General features: G+C 39.3%; 1 protein-coding gene across 2 annotated transcripts in view; it reads left to right on the forward strand.

Moving 5' to 3' along the window:
* LOC134529110 (uncharacterized) overlaps window positions 1-13,858 on the forward strand; it is a 58,847-nt gene extending 44,989 nt beyond the window's left edge. For both annotated transcript variants that reach the window (XM_063362854.1, XM_063362864.1), the window contains exons 2-5: window positions 4,588-4,689; window positions 7,010-7,204; window positions 8,636-8,841; window positions 13,579-13,858. In XM_063362854.1, coding sequence (XP_063218924.1) covers window positions 4,588-4,689; window positions 7,010-7,204; window positions 8,636-8,841; window positions 13,579-13,737 — 662 coding nt within the window. In that variant the 3' untranslated portion in view covers window positions 13,738-13,858. The remainder of the gene's footprint in view (window positions 1-4,587; window positions 4,690-7,009; window positions 7,205-8,635; window positions 8,842-13,578) is intronic.
* The last annotated feature ends 1,077 nt before the right edge of the window (window positions 13,859-14,935 follow it).

The raw sequence follows: 14,935 nt of genomic DNA on the forward strand, positions 1-14,935 counted from the left end.
AAGCGAAAAATAAATACGTTGTGAAAACCTGTGTTTTCTTAAATATACTGCTTTACGGAAATCAATTTCTGGAATATAATGATCATTATATCTTAAAAACCATTAGAGATATCTCAAAATAATAAAGACTTAATTAGTCCTGCTATAAAAAACATGTGTGAATTAAACGTCAACGGCATAAGCAGTTGAATCATTTCAGAAATAAATAATCTGTATATTGAGTTACATTTGGTTTATGTATCTTATTGGCTAACAGGAATAATAAGTGTAATGATTCTAAAATCTCAGCCAGACATTTATTAGTGTTATCTTTGAAAGATTTGTGCAATGGGAGTGCATGACTTGATGTAAGTTTTTGGACATACGCCATTGCTAAGCTTAGCAATGGCGTATGTCCAAAAACTTTCATCAAGTCATTTATTAGTCTTGATCACAGAGGTTGTGCGCAATATCATCGACCAGCCTCCTCACCGCAGAGCGAGACATCCTAGCGAGCACAGACCCCGGGGTCGCGCTGACGAGAACACTAGATGGCCAACGCATCGCACCTCGCCACGGGCGTACACAAAAAAAAAAATATTTCTGTACTTTTTACAAAACATTCCTGTGGAAACCAGTTTCCAAGAAATGGTTTGTAACATTGCAGCTTTGTACATACAGCACATGGCTATAGTTATTTTTTGCTTATATGAAATACGTTTTTCGAGATAATACTGAGTATTTCTTACGAAAATTGGCGCATAATTTAATATTTTTATTGATGTTTCATTTAAGCATATTTTTTTTTCTAAACCTTGGAAAAGATACTCGAATATTCAAAAGTAGGGTTTTATTTGGTTTTTATTATGCCCATTAATGTTCACAGTTAATAATGAAGAGCTATTCAGGGAACGGTTTACAAATAACTTTAACTGTTCGGAAGTACTGGGACAGCACAAAGCATAAATTCCCGGGTAAGAATCCGCACCCAGTATTACTGCGAACTCTATTTGGTACTGATAAAGGGGTATTCATGTAAAGGTACAAATTTACAAGTGTCTAAGTTTAAATAAATATTTCTAATTCCATTTACAAAAAAAAATTACAGTGTACTAACAGTGATTCGCAAGAGCAGAATTGCGTCACCAGGCTGGCATTCTTCAGGATCCCTCCTGTCTGTGAGAAAACTCTCGTCGGTTTTCCTCGCGACACGAAAACCGTGAGAACACAGGAAGAATAAAAAGAGAGAGTTTTTGTCATAAATATGCATTACAGAGGCTTCTTCAGACCGGCGTAGATGTAGGAAGAGAGATCGTGGTAAAAATTATAAAGAACTACACTCATGATTATGCTCAATCATATTTTATAAACCGAACAAACAAAGCAGTTTTGGAATTCTGACACGTAAAAATACAACGGTAAATATTTGCTTTATTTATTGTGAAAAATTGTTTGATTTAAATGACACACTACGAATATCATCATTAAATAGCAGGACTTCAGAGGCGCAGGCACCCGTAGAGACCAAGACAATGTGGGGGAAAATGGAGCAGTTAAGCGGGTAAAATAGGAGCAGGTAAGCGGGTAAAATAACCTAGCAGGTAGGCAGGCGTACCCAGTTGCGGATGCAAGCATTTTTTTTTTCAGGGAGGAGGAAATTACAAAAAAAAATATTGAAAAATTTTAAATTTGAACACGTGTATTAAACAAACTTAAATTGCTATTGACACTAACACACTGCCATGTGGGCCTACAGTAGTAGTTGTATGCGACGTGACTTTTTCACGCAATAACATAGGCCTACTGTCTTAATTGATATTATGCATTTTTGTTTTCCGAAATTCGGGTTCGGTGGGGGGGAGGGGGAGAGAGTATATTCATCCTATCCCTACCCCTGTGGCCGCTACTGAGCGTGCACTTCGGGAAACCTACAACTCACGTAGTTTCGGTTCCCTGCAAGAATTTCCGAAGATTTTCGAAGTTTTGCGTTTTGGTATTAACGCCACTTCAGCCGCTAAATCAGAAGTTTCCAATGAAAACAAGCATGTTGTGACTGACCTAACCTAACCTAACCCTTCGATTTTTTTTTTTAATTTCAATTTTTGAGAGAAATCCGAAGTTGCACGAACGTGGTAGGGAACCGAAACTACGTGATTTGTAGGCTTCCCGTGCACTTCCCCGCGGTGGCGCAGATCTCCGGCAGGGTAAAGCTGCTCCGCGCGCGCACGCGCAGACGGAGGTGTGCGCTGCTACGTTTACCGGCTCGCGTCGGCACGCCGAGAGGGCGCGTGCCCCGTTTCGCGGTCACGCTCCCGGCCAGTGGGTCGCCGCCGTCCGACGGCCGGCTTTCCAAAACGTCCGCCCGTGGGGGGGGGGGGGGGGCCAGCCAGCATCTATCTATCTCCTCGAGCGCCGGGCCCGGAGGAGAGAAGCGACACGAGCACGCCCGATAAACACTCGTCCGCGCAGCTTTCACCGAGGACACTTCACGCAGCACTTAGCCTGCTCCGCTTACGATATCCATTTGTTTATCTGGCACTCGTGGCCCGTAGAACTCAAGGGGAAGAGATAGGAACCAAAAGTCGCCAACCGTTTATAGGCCATTACAATTTTCTGTCGTCTAATCTTCAAATTTTAAACTTCGTTAAAGCGTAGTACATAGTTTAATAGAATTTCTGAAATTAATATTAACTAATAAATTGTTCCAGCAAAGTAATTGCCATTTTGTATCGAATGAACTTTTGGTAAATGACTTTAAATGTAATAATACTACTAATAGATATGGTGTTATTATCTTTGAAGAACTCTTAATAAGTGATTAGCACCTTAACGAAGACAATTTTTCAATATCAAGTGATAAGTTAATATGTGCTGAAAACTTTTGAAAACAGTGTGGCGTATTTTGACTTGCATATCTCCCCCGTAATAAGTTATGTACCTGCTTAAGACTCTGTTTCACGCGCCGGTTTGGTTATCTTTTTTCGTTTCTTGTCCCTACAATTATAAAAGGATTTCTCTGTGAATTCATTCTGATAGCTATCTGGTATTTTTTGTACTATATGTTCATAAACAAATTATTTTTTATTTAATATACAAGCATTCTCTTCTCAGTCCATCAATAAAACAAGCAATTAGGAATGTTTAAGAATTTGTTACAGCTAAGAAAAATAAAATTCTATATATTTTTTTAAGTGAGCCTAGTTTTTGACGTCTAACTCTTAGGTCGGAAATTTCGTTTCCTAAAACGGGTGAAGATATGTTTAGGATTTGTTAGTTAGTTTGGTAATCGGTATCATGCGGAAACTTCTGGTGAAGTGAATTGTGGCATACGGAAAAGGTTTGCTTTTATTCAAGCGGGTGGTCAGATTATTATGTAAATATTCCTTCAGCATGTGATTTTGAAACTCTTCTAAAAATGTTTTATATTGTGAAAAAAAAGTTACACTTCCCTTCTCACTCCTTCGCCACCTGGAGAAAGTTTGTTTAGGACTGAGCCATTGTGCATGAACAATTTGAACCTTCAGGGCATAGCTGATCTGAACACATAAATGATGTATTGTCAGATTTTTATTTCAGTCAAAATCTTGCCTTACCAAGTGAACTAATTCTCATAATATGTTGTCGTTTGGAACAGCGGCAAGACAGGCAGTTCAACTGGAATGCACTGTAGACGGAAAACGACTTCCAGGGTCACGTGTCGTTATCTGCGCCATGTTGGTTGGACGCTCAAAGCATTGGCTAAAGCGCAGTGTTTTCATTGTGGAAACAACTTTAAATGACTGTATTCTATGGAAGTGAATGCTGTGTTTAATGAAGGAGGTTCTAATTCGTACTTACTGGAATATTTTGCGGAATCATTTCGTCATAAGCTAGAATCCAAACTCGTTCACTCTCGTGTTGCTTCAGAGATTGGACCACCGTTTACCTGAAGGACTCCGAGCCAATGGAAAGCCTTCAACAAAAGTATCTAATTGCAAGCATCCCAGTTAATAGGTGTCGAGTTTGTAGCCAATGAGCAGGTGATATATTCCCGAGTACATTGAGGATCGTGGAGTCCATCCTAAAGGTCGTTGAAACCGCATCTTATGTCCAGTCCCTTACAAACTCGGCTCCAGTGAGGTGATTTTTAAGAAAAGGAGGGGGGGGGGAGATGCTCCTCCCGAGCTTGGAATTTTTTTTTTATTTTGTATTTCTGTTTACTAAAAGTATTAAATATGTTTTTCTTTCGTCAAAAGTAGTGCAAAACATTCAAGATTCATAGGGAACGGTTAAAGTTCACGGTTTCAATGACCTTTAGGATGGATTCCGCGATCCGCTCTGTCTTTGTGAAAATTATCACCTGCTCATTGGCTACTAACCCGTGACACTCTGTAAACTGGAATGTTTGTGATTTGGTACATTTTTGTTTGAGAGTTTTTTATTCGGTTGAGAGTCCTTGAGGTTAAATCGTGGTCCAGTCACTGTAGCAGCGTAAAGGTGGACGAGTTTGGATTCGAGCCCATCGCTAAATGAATTGTTTTCCTGTTTGTGAGAATGCAGTGTCTGAGAGATGAACTCGCGTGAGGCAGGGTAGGCAGGACAGTGCTGACGACGCGCGCTTGTTCGCAGGGACCGCGATGATCCGCCTCGCGCTGCTGCTGATGCTGGGGGCCGCCGCGGTGACGGCCCAGCGCCGCCTCGCCCTGCCCGACCCCAGGAGCTGCGCCAACAGTGAGTGGCTGCCCCGCGCCAACAAACACACTGCCACTCTGCACAACACATGGCTAGGGCTCATTTTTTCCCCCACATACGAAATACTTTTTGACGTGACAACGTCTAATAAATCGATGAACGCCGGCTGCACGCACGAAAAAAGTGTCCCGTAACACACATTGTCCCACTACGATGTATCCCGTTACGCTCATTGTACGCTTGCGCCGCATCTCTCTTCCACTCGATTGGAACAACCATCGATGTGACTTTTCAATCATGTTTTCGTCGTTTGAATTATTAATATTATGTAATTTAACGATAGTCCACCGATTTTCAGCACAATCGGTACGGTTATTTAAAAGTAATGTTGAATTTTCAAATACGTTTTTGTACAAACAATGGTGTTTTACAGTTACACATAATAATTCAAATTACACCCGGGATACTTTGCACAATGTTTTAAAAAATATTGTAACATTATAAATAAGTTTGGTGTATTTGGGATGCGTATTTGTTATAAAATCGTATTATAAAAACGAAATAATATTATTCCCCTACGGTGCTGTTATCTACGGTGACGGACATGAACCGAACGAATCGTGCTATCTAACCGCTTCCACGGCAACCAGGCACTCGTCAATACATATTTTCCTTTTTTTATCGCAAGGAGCGTTATTATTAATGAATTATAAATAAAATTTCGTGTCCGGGGCCACAATTGCATATCATTTTGAGCACTGGAAGACATAAAAACGTTAAATATTCTTGACGAATTTTAATCTCGGCCCCAGCGCACCACTTATTTTATTAACTGCAAGGGCATTTTTATTAATTTCTACGTTTAATTTCACGACAAACTTCGTCGTTAAATGTGTAATTGCGAAAAAGCGTAAAACATTTTCGATATCTTGAAGTTAAATAGCAAACATGTATAAAAGTTATAGTTAAAACAATCTCTTCGTTAAAGTAATAAACATATTTTAATTAATGAGTGCAAATAAAAGTAAATTTATCAATGAAATTGTAGATTTACTTTCACTCCTTCTTTGTGTTCATAAAAAATATTGAAAATTCAATAAAAATGATTCAATTTTATTCATAAAAGTATGCAATAATTTCATCAATGTTTTGTTATGACGTTGTCACGTTAAACTATCGTCCGTAAACTGACTTTACAAACAACCAATTTTTTTTTGTTGTTGCTGATTATTGGTCTACAGCCTTTCTCCAACGACCAATTCGGGTGAAGAGGGATCTTACTTAATATTTGTTCTGTTATTGTCGTTTTTCATATACTTCTATAAGTAGTAAATTTAACACCCATTCCTTTGAGTAATATTTAATATTATTTATGCACCACGTATGATAGTTTTAATACTCTTAAAACATCTTGTCCCATGAACAAAGTCATAATAAATATTCTGTTAAAAGATATAGTAATCAACTTAAACGATTTTCATTTGGCTTTTTTCTTTCTTTTTGCTTAAACTATTTCAGTTTCCAATTCTGGTTATTTTGAAGATGATCCACGGGTCGCATATGAACCCTTTGAATCCGACACGGGGTAAAGCCTCAAATTCTTCGTCGAAAGTCCGTAAATGTACTGTAATTCCTCAGGCGCGTTCTACAATGGCACGGAAACGCAGACGGATCACGTAAACAGAGACGGATCTCCCGGAACAGAGTTTCTACAACAGCACGCAGCCGGAGACGGACCCGTACGGATTAGCTCGGCGATGATGTGCTCATCCGCTTACGATGCTCCGTGTGACCAATAGAAGCCGAGTACTTGGCTGCGATGGTAGCTATGTTTGTTTATGTTCTAAGTACGTTAGAAATTGTTTCAAGTACAAGAATACCTAGTGTTCTATTATTACTTTGTCGTTTATTTTTTATAATATATATGCAAATTCTGTCCGCGCTATAATCTCGGAATACTATAACTTTTTTTAAAAATCAAATTAATATTTTTAACCGTTAAGTGCAATTTCAATGGTTGCCATTGTTACGTTCCCGTGCGTCGTGGAAGCAGCAGACGCGGATGCGTGCCGCTGTGTAATGGACCAATTTTTTTATATATATACTTATAGATAAGTGGCCTACAGCTTTCGCCCATAGCTTAAGGGTCATTATATGCAGCGTGAATCTCAATTTATAGTCGTTATCAAATATTAGAATATATATTTTACACCCATGCCTTACCTGGGACTCGAACCCAGGCCCCCTCGCACCGTAAGCCGGCGTGCATCCGACTGCGCTACGGAGGTCGGCGAACGGACCCAAGAGTGTGGAGTGTGGAGGCGGGCCGCTGAGCGCTGTTTCCCCGCGTCTGCCGCAGGGGTGCGCCACGCGACATACCGCGACGCCCGCGGCGTGGCGCACGCCTACTTCTTCAGCTGGGAGCACGCGCCGACGCGCAGCCTCGAGGTGGACTGGCTGGACGCGCGCAACATCTGCCGGCGCCACTGCATGGACGCCGTGTCGCTGGAGACGCCGCAGGAGAACGAGTTCATCAAGCAGAGGATCTCTCGGGGTGAGCTCTCTCTCTCTCTCTCTCTCTCTCTCTCTCATCTTTCTTCTTGCTTCGGAAAAATATGTACCCGTGTTAGAAGTAACACTTACTTTCCGTAATAAACAAAAAATTAATTTTCCATGCCAATAATTAATAGAAATAAAATATTAAAAGGACTGTAGTGATATTATAGCTACGATTGTTATAACAATAATTCAATAAAATCAGAAAATTTAAATAGATACCTACCCAGTATTCAATATTAATATAAACATATGTTAATTATTTATTTAATTTAGTAGAATAAACGAGATAATTTTAACTAATAATGGACATAAATAAATATGTTGAATGTTTATTATTTTTTTTATCAAATAATAATGTAATAATATATAATTCAAATAAATTATACGTACGGGAACATAACCTAACTTATATAAAAACACTTTTAAAAAGTTCATAAACATAATTTATAACATTAATATTCACAATAAATATATATATTTAAATTATATGGACTAGTATTCCTTAACAATCTCTAAAGAATAATTATTACGAGCACGAAACTTCACATTTAGGGCGGTAAGAAATTTGTAGGCGACTCAAATATTTTTAACATGTGTACAATAGTGCATGTATAGGAGCGTACAGGCGAGTTCGCCGGTTATTTGAGTGTATAAGAATGTGTGCAAGTATCCGAATGCTTAAGATTGCGAGTAAGCAAGTAAGCGAGCGACCAAGTACACATATGCGTGAATATGCTAGTTCGCAAGTGTGTAAGTGTGCTGTAATGGAAAAATGTCATTCGAAATTTGGTCGCGTTAGGTCAGAAACATTTAGAAATAACTGTAGTTCCGCTAAACCGAACGGGATTTAATCACAAAGATGTTTTGTTTGATTGATCCTTCATCAGTTCGTGGGTTAATACTTAGTCTACGTAAACGGTAGTATTAAAACTTAAATTAAGCTATAGGAAAAACTGTATTTATGAAAAATATACTTATACATACATTGCCCCAAGTTATATTGCGTGCATTTTAAGGCAAATTCCGGTGATCTGGACACGGTCCGGTCACAAGTCCAGAATAGCGAGACTCGGCGTACTTTGAAATCGTGAAAATGCTATAATTTTGTTTTAGAAATCATTTCGGGCGCGAAGTTGCACGAGCAAGCGGCGAACTTCGGGAGTTATTGGGAACCGATCGGTACAGGGGTCAGAAAATCTTGATTCGTGAACAGAAACAGTTTGTAGACACCACAATATTTCTGCTTTTGTTATATTTTTTATTAAGAAATTTTCTAATTCACGTTTATGATATACACGCATACGGCCATAGGCTGTGATCCTGCTGATGTGGTACAAGACAGGTTCATTCACTGCTGACTCCTTGCTGTGCGGCGTGTGCTCGTCGGGCGGATGGTCCGGATGAACCCGAGTGCTCTGTCCCGCAGGCAACGTGCGCTACATCTGGACGTCGGGCCGCAAGTGCAACTTCCAGGGCTGCGACCGGCCCGACCTGCAGCCCGCCAACGTGAACGGCTGGTTCTGGTCCGGCTCGGGCGCCAAGATCGGCCCCACGAGCCAGCGCAACTCGGGCGACTGGAGCAGCACCGGCGGCTTCGGCCAGGCGCAGCCCGACAACCGCGAGGCCCCTCAGGTGGGTGCCCGCTTCCCCTCCCCTTCCCGTCGTCAAACTGCAACCACGGCATTCTCACTTGTCCCACGATGAAACGATACAGCCGACCCACAACGACGCGTAAACGGAGACGGATCTTCCGGAACATTTCACCGTCGCTTAAGGGGACCGGGAATGCCCTCTTGACAGTGTTAAAATTAGCATCTTAATGTCCCATTTTCTCAAGCTCCTTTTGTCACAGCATGTTGAAATTTTTTTTACGTATTCATGAAGCCTTATTTATGGAATAGACATAAGGAAATTGTATTGTGTTGTGGTATAATTGGGGGGAGGAGGGGGGGGGGAAATATTTAGCATTTTAAAATTTTTTTACAAAATTTTATCAACATTTTTTGCAATAACATTTTTTCTAATTAATTTAGAAAAATAATCTTGTGTTAAAAGTCGCATAATCATACTAGCAATTTATGTTCCAAGTTTCATTATTCTATCTCGAATAGTTCCTGAGAAAAAGGGGCATTTGCAGAGAAAATTTTTATTTTGAGAAAAATGCATTTAAAGTAAATACTGTATACAATATAATCTCACTTAACATTCTAATACATTCCAGCTCCATATGATGGCTCATTCGGGTCTTCTTGCTGCTCATACAGATCCTCCAACTTCCGTTTTGCTGCATTCCTCTTCTGCCTGGCTTTCATTTCAATATTTTTCACCACACGCTTTGCTTCGTCTATTCTGTAGCTGTCTAGTCTCTTCATTGCTTCCACACAATTTTTACCAGGAGGGAAACCCAATCTTTCATACACATGACACACCACCGAATTTACATCATTGAATGATGCAACAGCATCCCACACTCCAAAATGCAAGGTACGGAAACCAACAAATGTAGTTTTGGGAAGTCTGTTCCAGATAACACTGTTTACACTCTCATTTGGATTTTGTGTCCTTCCATGTAAACATTTCTTCAGCAACTCGGGCTCACTTAGGTCTCTAAATATGGGTTTCATTTCTTCAACCACGACACGAGGAAGGTGAAAGTGATCAGCATGTTTATAACATTCTCCTTTACTCTTTGCACGCTGATATTTACACCAACTTTCTGAACCCTTAGGACAGAGTCCATGCTGGGGGTCTTCATCCGATGATAGTAAATGGAAATACTCTGCCCATACACTCTCTCTCATTCCTTGAAGATTATTTGAATTTCTTCTTATTGCCAAACCATAATATTTTTGAATGTCCGCTATGGCTGAATCAGTAACTCGTCCTCGGCAACCAAAAACTTTGCCATCTTCTAGTTTCTTTCCCTGCAATTTGATTTTCAAATATTTCAACCTATTACCCATCCTCTTTTGTACATGCCCTAAGCATTCTAATTTTGATACTGTTTTATCGCCATAAGGGGCAGCCTGAAGAACAGCTTTGTGTCCCTTGCAATCACCATCACCTAAATAGTTTGTATATCGTACATTGTACTGTGATATGGATCGATTGAAAATGTTTACAACACCAGAAACCTCCATGCCACCACTAGTGCCTTTGTAGTTTGCAGTGCATGATTCTTCATGCTGACCTTTTAGTTTATCCTTGCATGTAAAGTGCTTTGATAAAATGTCTAAATCTATAACTTTACCAGTATCAACACTCGTACATGTTACAACACCATGCAGTGAAACATGCCCTCTACGAGCTGGAAAAATACCAACATCGAAAGAGGGAAAAAATATCTTTCTAACTATAAAAGTCCCAATATAATAGCATTTTAAAATAAATAGTTATTGAACATTGAATTTTGTAATTGTTTTCGTACTTTGATGGTTTTTCCTGAAAATCACAACTTTTAAATTATTATTTTTAACTAAATTATTTTAGTATTTACCCTTAGTGTAATATGTCATTTTAAAGCTAACATTCTTGAGAAAAATAATCTGCAAAAACATAAAAAATGTTTTTTTTAAACAATTTCATAATTCCCAGTCCCCTTAAGGGGCCCGCCTACCTGGGCACACACACGGTGTGCAGAGCTTCAGGAAAAACAACGCGATTTCAAAAGTACTCAAGATATCCGAGTGGGGCCTATTTACGAACAGAATTTAAGAGTTCGTTGAGGGCCGATAAGTACTTTTAATTTCGGATTAAGTTTTTAAACTGTATTTTTATAAGCGTTAAAATGCCTAAAACGCGTGTTTCCAGAGTAATTTTTAGGCATAAAACAATCAGTACAGATTCTTGAAAGCACTTAAGGGGCTTGCATAACACATTTATCTTCATTTCTCCGCCATATAATGTTACGGTCACCGTCAAATTTCACAGTTATCCTGTGCCGACGAGAAGACTGCGCGCCAGTTCAGAGACTTGCGCTTAGAGGCTATACCGCGCTCGAAGCACCAGCGAGCGTCGCGCTTATCATCCCGCCTCACTAACACACATACACCCCTGACGAGGAGGGCCCCTTAATGAAGCAACCCCAAGCAGCCATCGCTGACTGGCTAACAGGGACATCATCATCGCCAGTAGCGGACCCAGGGGCCGAGTATGTACCCGAACTTGGCATCGAACCCCGAGACCCGCGAGGAGTCCCAGGCCGCTGAATGCGGCCCCTAACCTCCTGTTTTGTGCCTATAAATACGTTATAAGTTTTGACGGGGATTGTGAAATAACTGACTTTGGAAATTCGCTGCGAAGCTTGGTGACTACAAATGGTCTGAGTTAAACTTATTTTAAATTCGAGGGAATTGAATCTATTTTTACGTTAATCTCGTGTGTCGTCCAGCCATTTTTGGTTTGGGGGGGGGGGGGGATTTAATATTTGGCTGAGCAGCTTCACCGTCGCGTCTGCTGCTTCCACAATGCACGGGAACGTAACACAAATGACCACCAATGAGATTGCATTTCGACGTTATCAAATATTAATTTAATTTAAAAAAAAAAAAAGTATGCCTCGAAACCAATGTAAGGGGAAGAATTTATATAAGTAATGAAAATAAAACGACAACGTTATAACAAAACACTAGCTATCCTTGTACTGGAAACAATTTTTAACGTATTTAGGGCATAAACAAACATGGCTACCACCGCAGTCAAATACTCGGCTTGTATTGGTCGTACGGAGCAACGTAAACGGATGAGCACATCATCGTCGAGCTAATCCATACGGGTCCGTCTCCGGCTGCGTGCTGTTGTAGAAACTCTGTTCCGGGAGATCCGTCTCTGTTTACGTGATCCGTCTCCGTTTCCGTGTCATTGTAGAACGGGCCATAAAATCTACAAAACAGCAAAAATATTTTACAGTACACACCTAACTTAAATATTCGGTTGTTTTTTAATGTATTACTTTACATTTTTAGGGCTAATTTATTTATTTATATTTTATGTTCTCTTAAATATAATTTAAATATATAGTGTTAACGACTTTTAAAGACGTCAGAAATGCGTTAAAACAGCCTTGTAAAGGATTTTCAATTTTTCAAAATTTCGGACTCGCCTTTTTACGAGTTAATTCTAAACTAAACAATATATCCGGTCATCCGACCTCACACTCGGCAATGCACAGCTCTTCCGGTTGCGTTACGCCGTGCGACGATATAAAGGGACAAATCATTTTGTACAACTTAAAAAAAAAATAAAAAAATAAAAAATGTTTGAAATGTCGATTGTGGGTATCGCATTACTTGTAAGGTTTCCTGAGTTATTTTAACAAAATACATGAATTTTTCGTCCTATCAAGGTACGTTATTTTAACGATTATTGAAATGGGTAACACAGAATTTTTTTTTTTTGGGACAAACTCGATTGCTCGTCATACTAATTCCTTCCATTCAATTATATATTCAACTTTTGAAATCGGCTGATTTTGACTTGTTTTCTGCGTGTTTGTGTACTCATCTTTTTTTTTTTTGTCTGCTATTGAGTACTTATTCTCTATGGCATTCAGTGTAACCAGCAATGGCTACGTAAAAAAAAAATATCTATCAGGGTAAACAAAGGAACAATTAAAAGTCTCACAACTCAACTGGGCCCCCATAGTCCTTTGGCCCGGAAACACACACCCACCCCACCCCCCTCCTTTTTTTTTTATTTACCCTTCGCAATTTTCGACGGCCCTGCCGAGAATTTGGCAGCCGGCGCTGCACGAGAACCAACGTACCCGTTCACCGCTGCCGGGAGCGTGAGGTGACCCCGATACGAGAACTAGCGGACAGGCGGTGAACTTGGCACACCCCCGCAGCAGAGAACTGGTTATGGAAACCAGCTGGAAGTTGTTCGCCTTAAACTTGAACTAGGCTCCCGACAAGCGCACGAGCCCCCGTTTTTCTTTTTTACATAAACATTTCTTACCTCGTTCTAGCGCTCCCACAATAATCGAACATCGTATGCGTGGCTACAGCTCCAGTGATGGATAAAAAAAAAATGGAACATACTCCACTGCATGTGTGGTAATAATATTATTACATTAATTTATACTTATGTTTTCATAATTAGTAAAATAAAAATTATTTGTTTCATTGTCATAAAGTATGATGTCCACTGGAATGTAGGTACACATTAACTACACGTTCCATGTAACACTACGATATAAATTGTCCATTTCAAAAGGGTTAAGAATTAAGTAGAGAGAGGGGAGGAAGAGGTACTACTTCCCCTCCTACCCTTTAAATTCCCCCGCCACGCCTAGAAACATGTGTTTCGCTTCGCTAATAAGACAGAGAGGTTGACTGAACGGTGCGTGTGTATGTGTGCGTGTGTGCTCAGGGCAACGACGAGTCGTGCCTGTCCATCCTCAACAACTTCTACAATGACGGCGTGAAGTGGCACGACGTGGCCTGCCACCACGTGAAGCCCTTCGTGTGCGAGGACAGCGACGAGCTGCTCAACTTCGTGCGCTCCCGCAACCCCAACGTCCGCCTCTAGACCCACCCTCTCCCCCCCACAACCCACCCCCTTCTGTGAATACAACCCCCCGTGCAACGTAGCTCCAGGGGCAGCTTTTGTACCTAATTATTTAATTAAATAAACATATTTTCTTATTTAACCACTGTGCTGAATTTATTCATCCCATCTGCTCACCTCTGCCCTAAAATAATATACCAACCTGCAGAAATAATTTTTTTTTCCTGCTTGTGCTACTGCATCAAATGAAATGACAGTAAAATTCATGATACATCCAAAATGCTGTGACATGAGACATTTAGTAAAAAAAAAAATAATAATAATCTTGGAAACTGTCAATATTAGAAAAAAATATTTAATATGCTAAAAAGCATACCTAAGAGTTAAGAAGAAAAAAACTTAGTTTAAAGATACATAAATTTTCAATATGTTAACAGCATTAAATGTATACTGATTTTCCAGTGGGTATTTGAATGTTTTTTTTTCCTTTCTAAAATTTTACCAACAAATATTTAAATAATATAATTGCAATACTTACTTTGCTTTCTTATTTTACAGAAAATTTACATCATACTCTTTTTCAGAATCATTAAGCATTAAAACATTTAGTACCATTCAAAAAGTCACTGCTGCATTGATTTTATTAATAATTAGAGTGCATTAAAATTAATCTACCTACGAACTAACACACATTTTTGTTACATGTGATTTTAAATTTTAAATAAAAAAACAAAGTTAAAAAAAAAAAATTTAAAAAACTTAAAGATGCTAATTGTTTTGAATTACAGATCATCTTATGTACTGTACTGTACTTATATCACAATTACATGGAGTCTTCACATCTGGCAGTTTGTACTTATTTTGCAGTTACACGCATAGTTGTTTTGTCATAATAATACATGGCTACAATGTTGCTGACAGTACTGTTCCATATTGACTTGACAATCTTGAAAGTGGAAAGGTATGTTTATGGCAGTGTTAAGTTGTGTCAGTCCCTCCTCTAGAACTTCTACAATCTACAACAAAATAAGCAAAACAAACGGAAATTTGAATTCTGATATTCTCTGAATCAATAGCAGAGTTTTACAATAACCAGCTATGATTTAGTAATAGCAAACAAGAGTTTTGTCACAAACCTGAAACAAGTAAATGCTGACTGCATACAAATTTAAGTATGCTAGTAATAAATTGCCCAATTTAAAAACAGCTTAAGTCTTTA

The sequence above is a fragment of the Bacillus rossius genome, chromosome 1 (assembly GCF_032445375.1).
Source record: "Bacillus rossius redtenbacheri isolate Brsri chromosome 1, Brsri_v3, whole genome shotgun sequence".
Classification (NCBI taxonomy): domain Eukaryota; kingdom Metazoa; phylum Arthropoda; class Insecta; order Phasmatodea; family Bacillidae; genus Bacillus; species Bacillus rossius.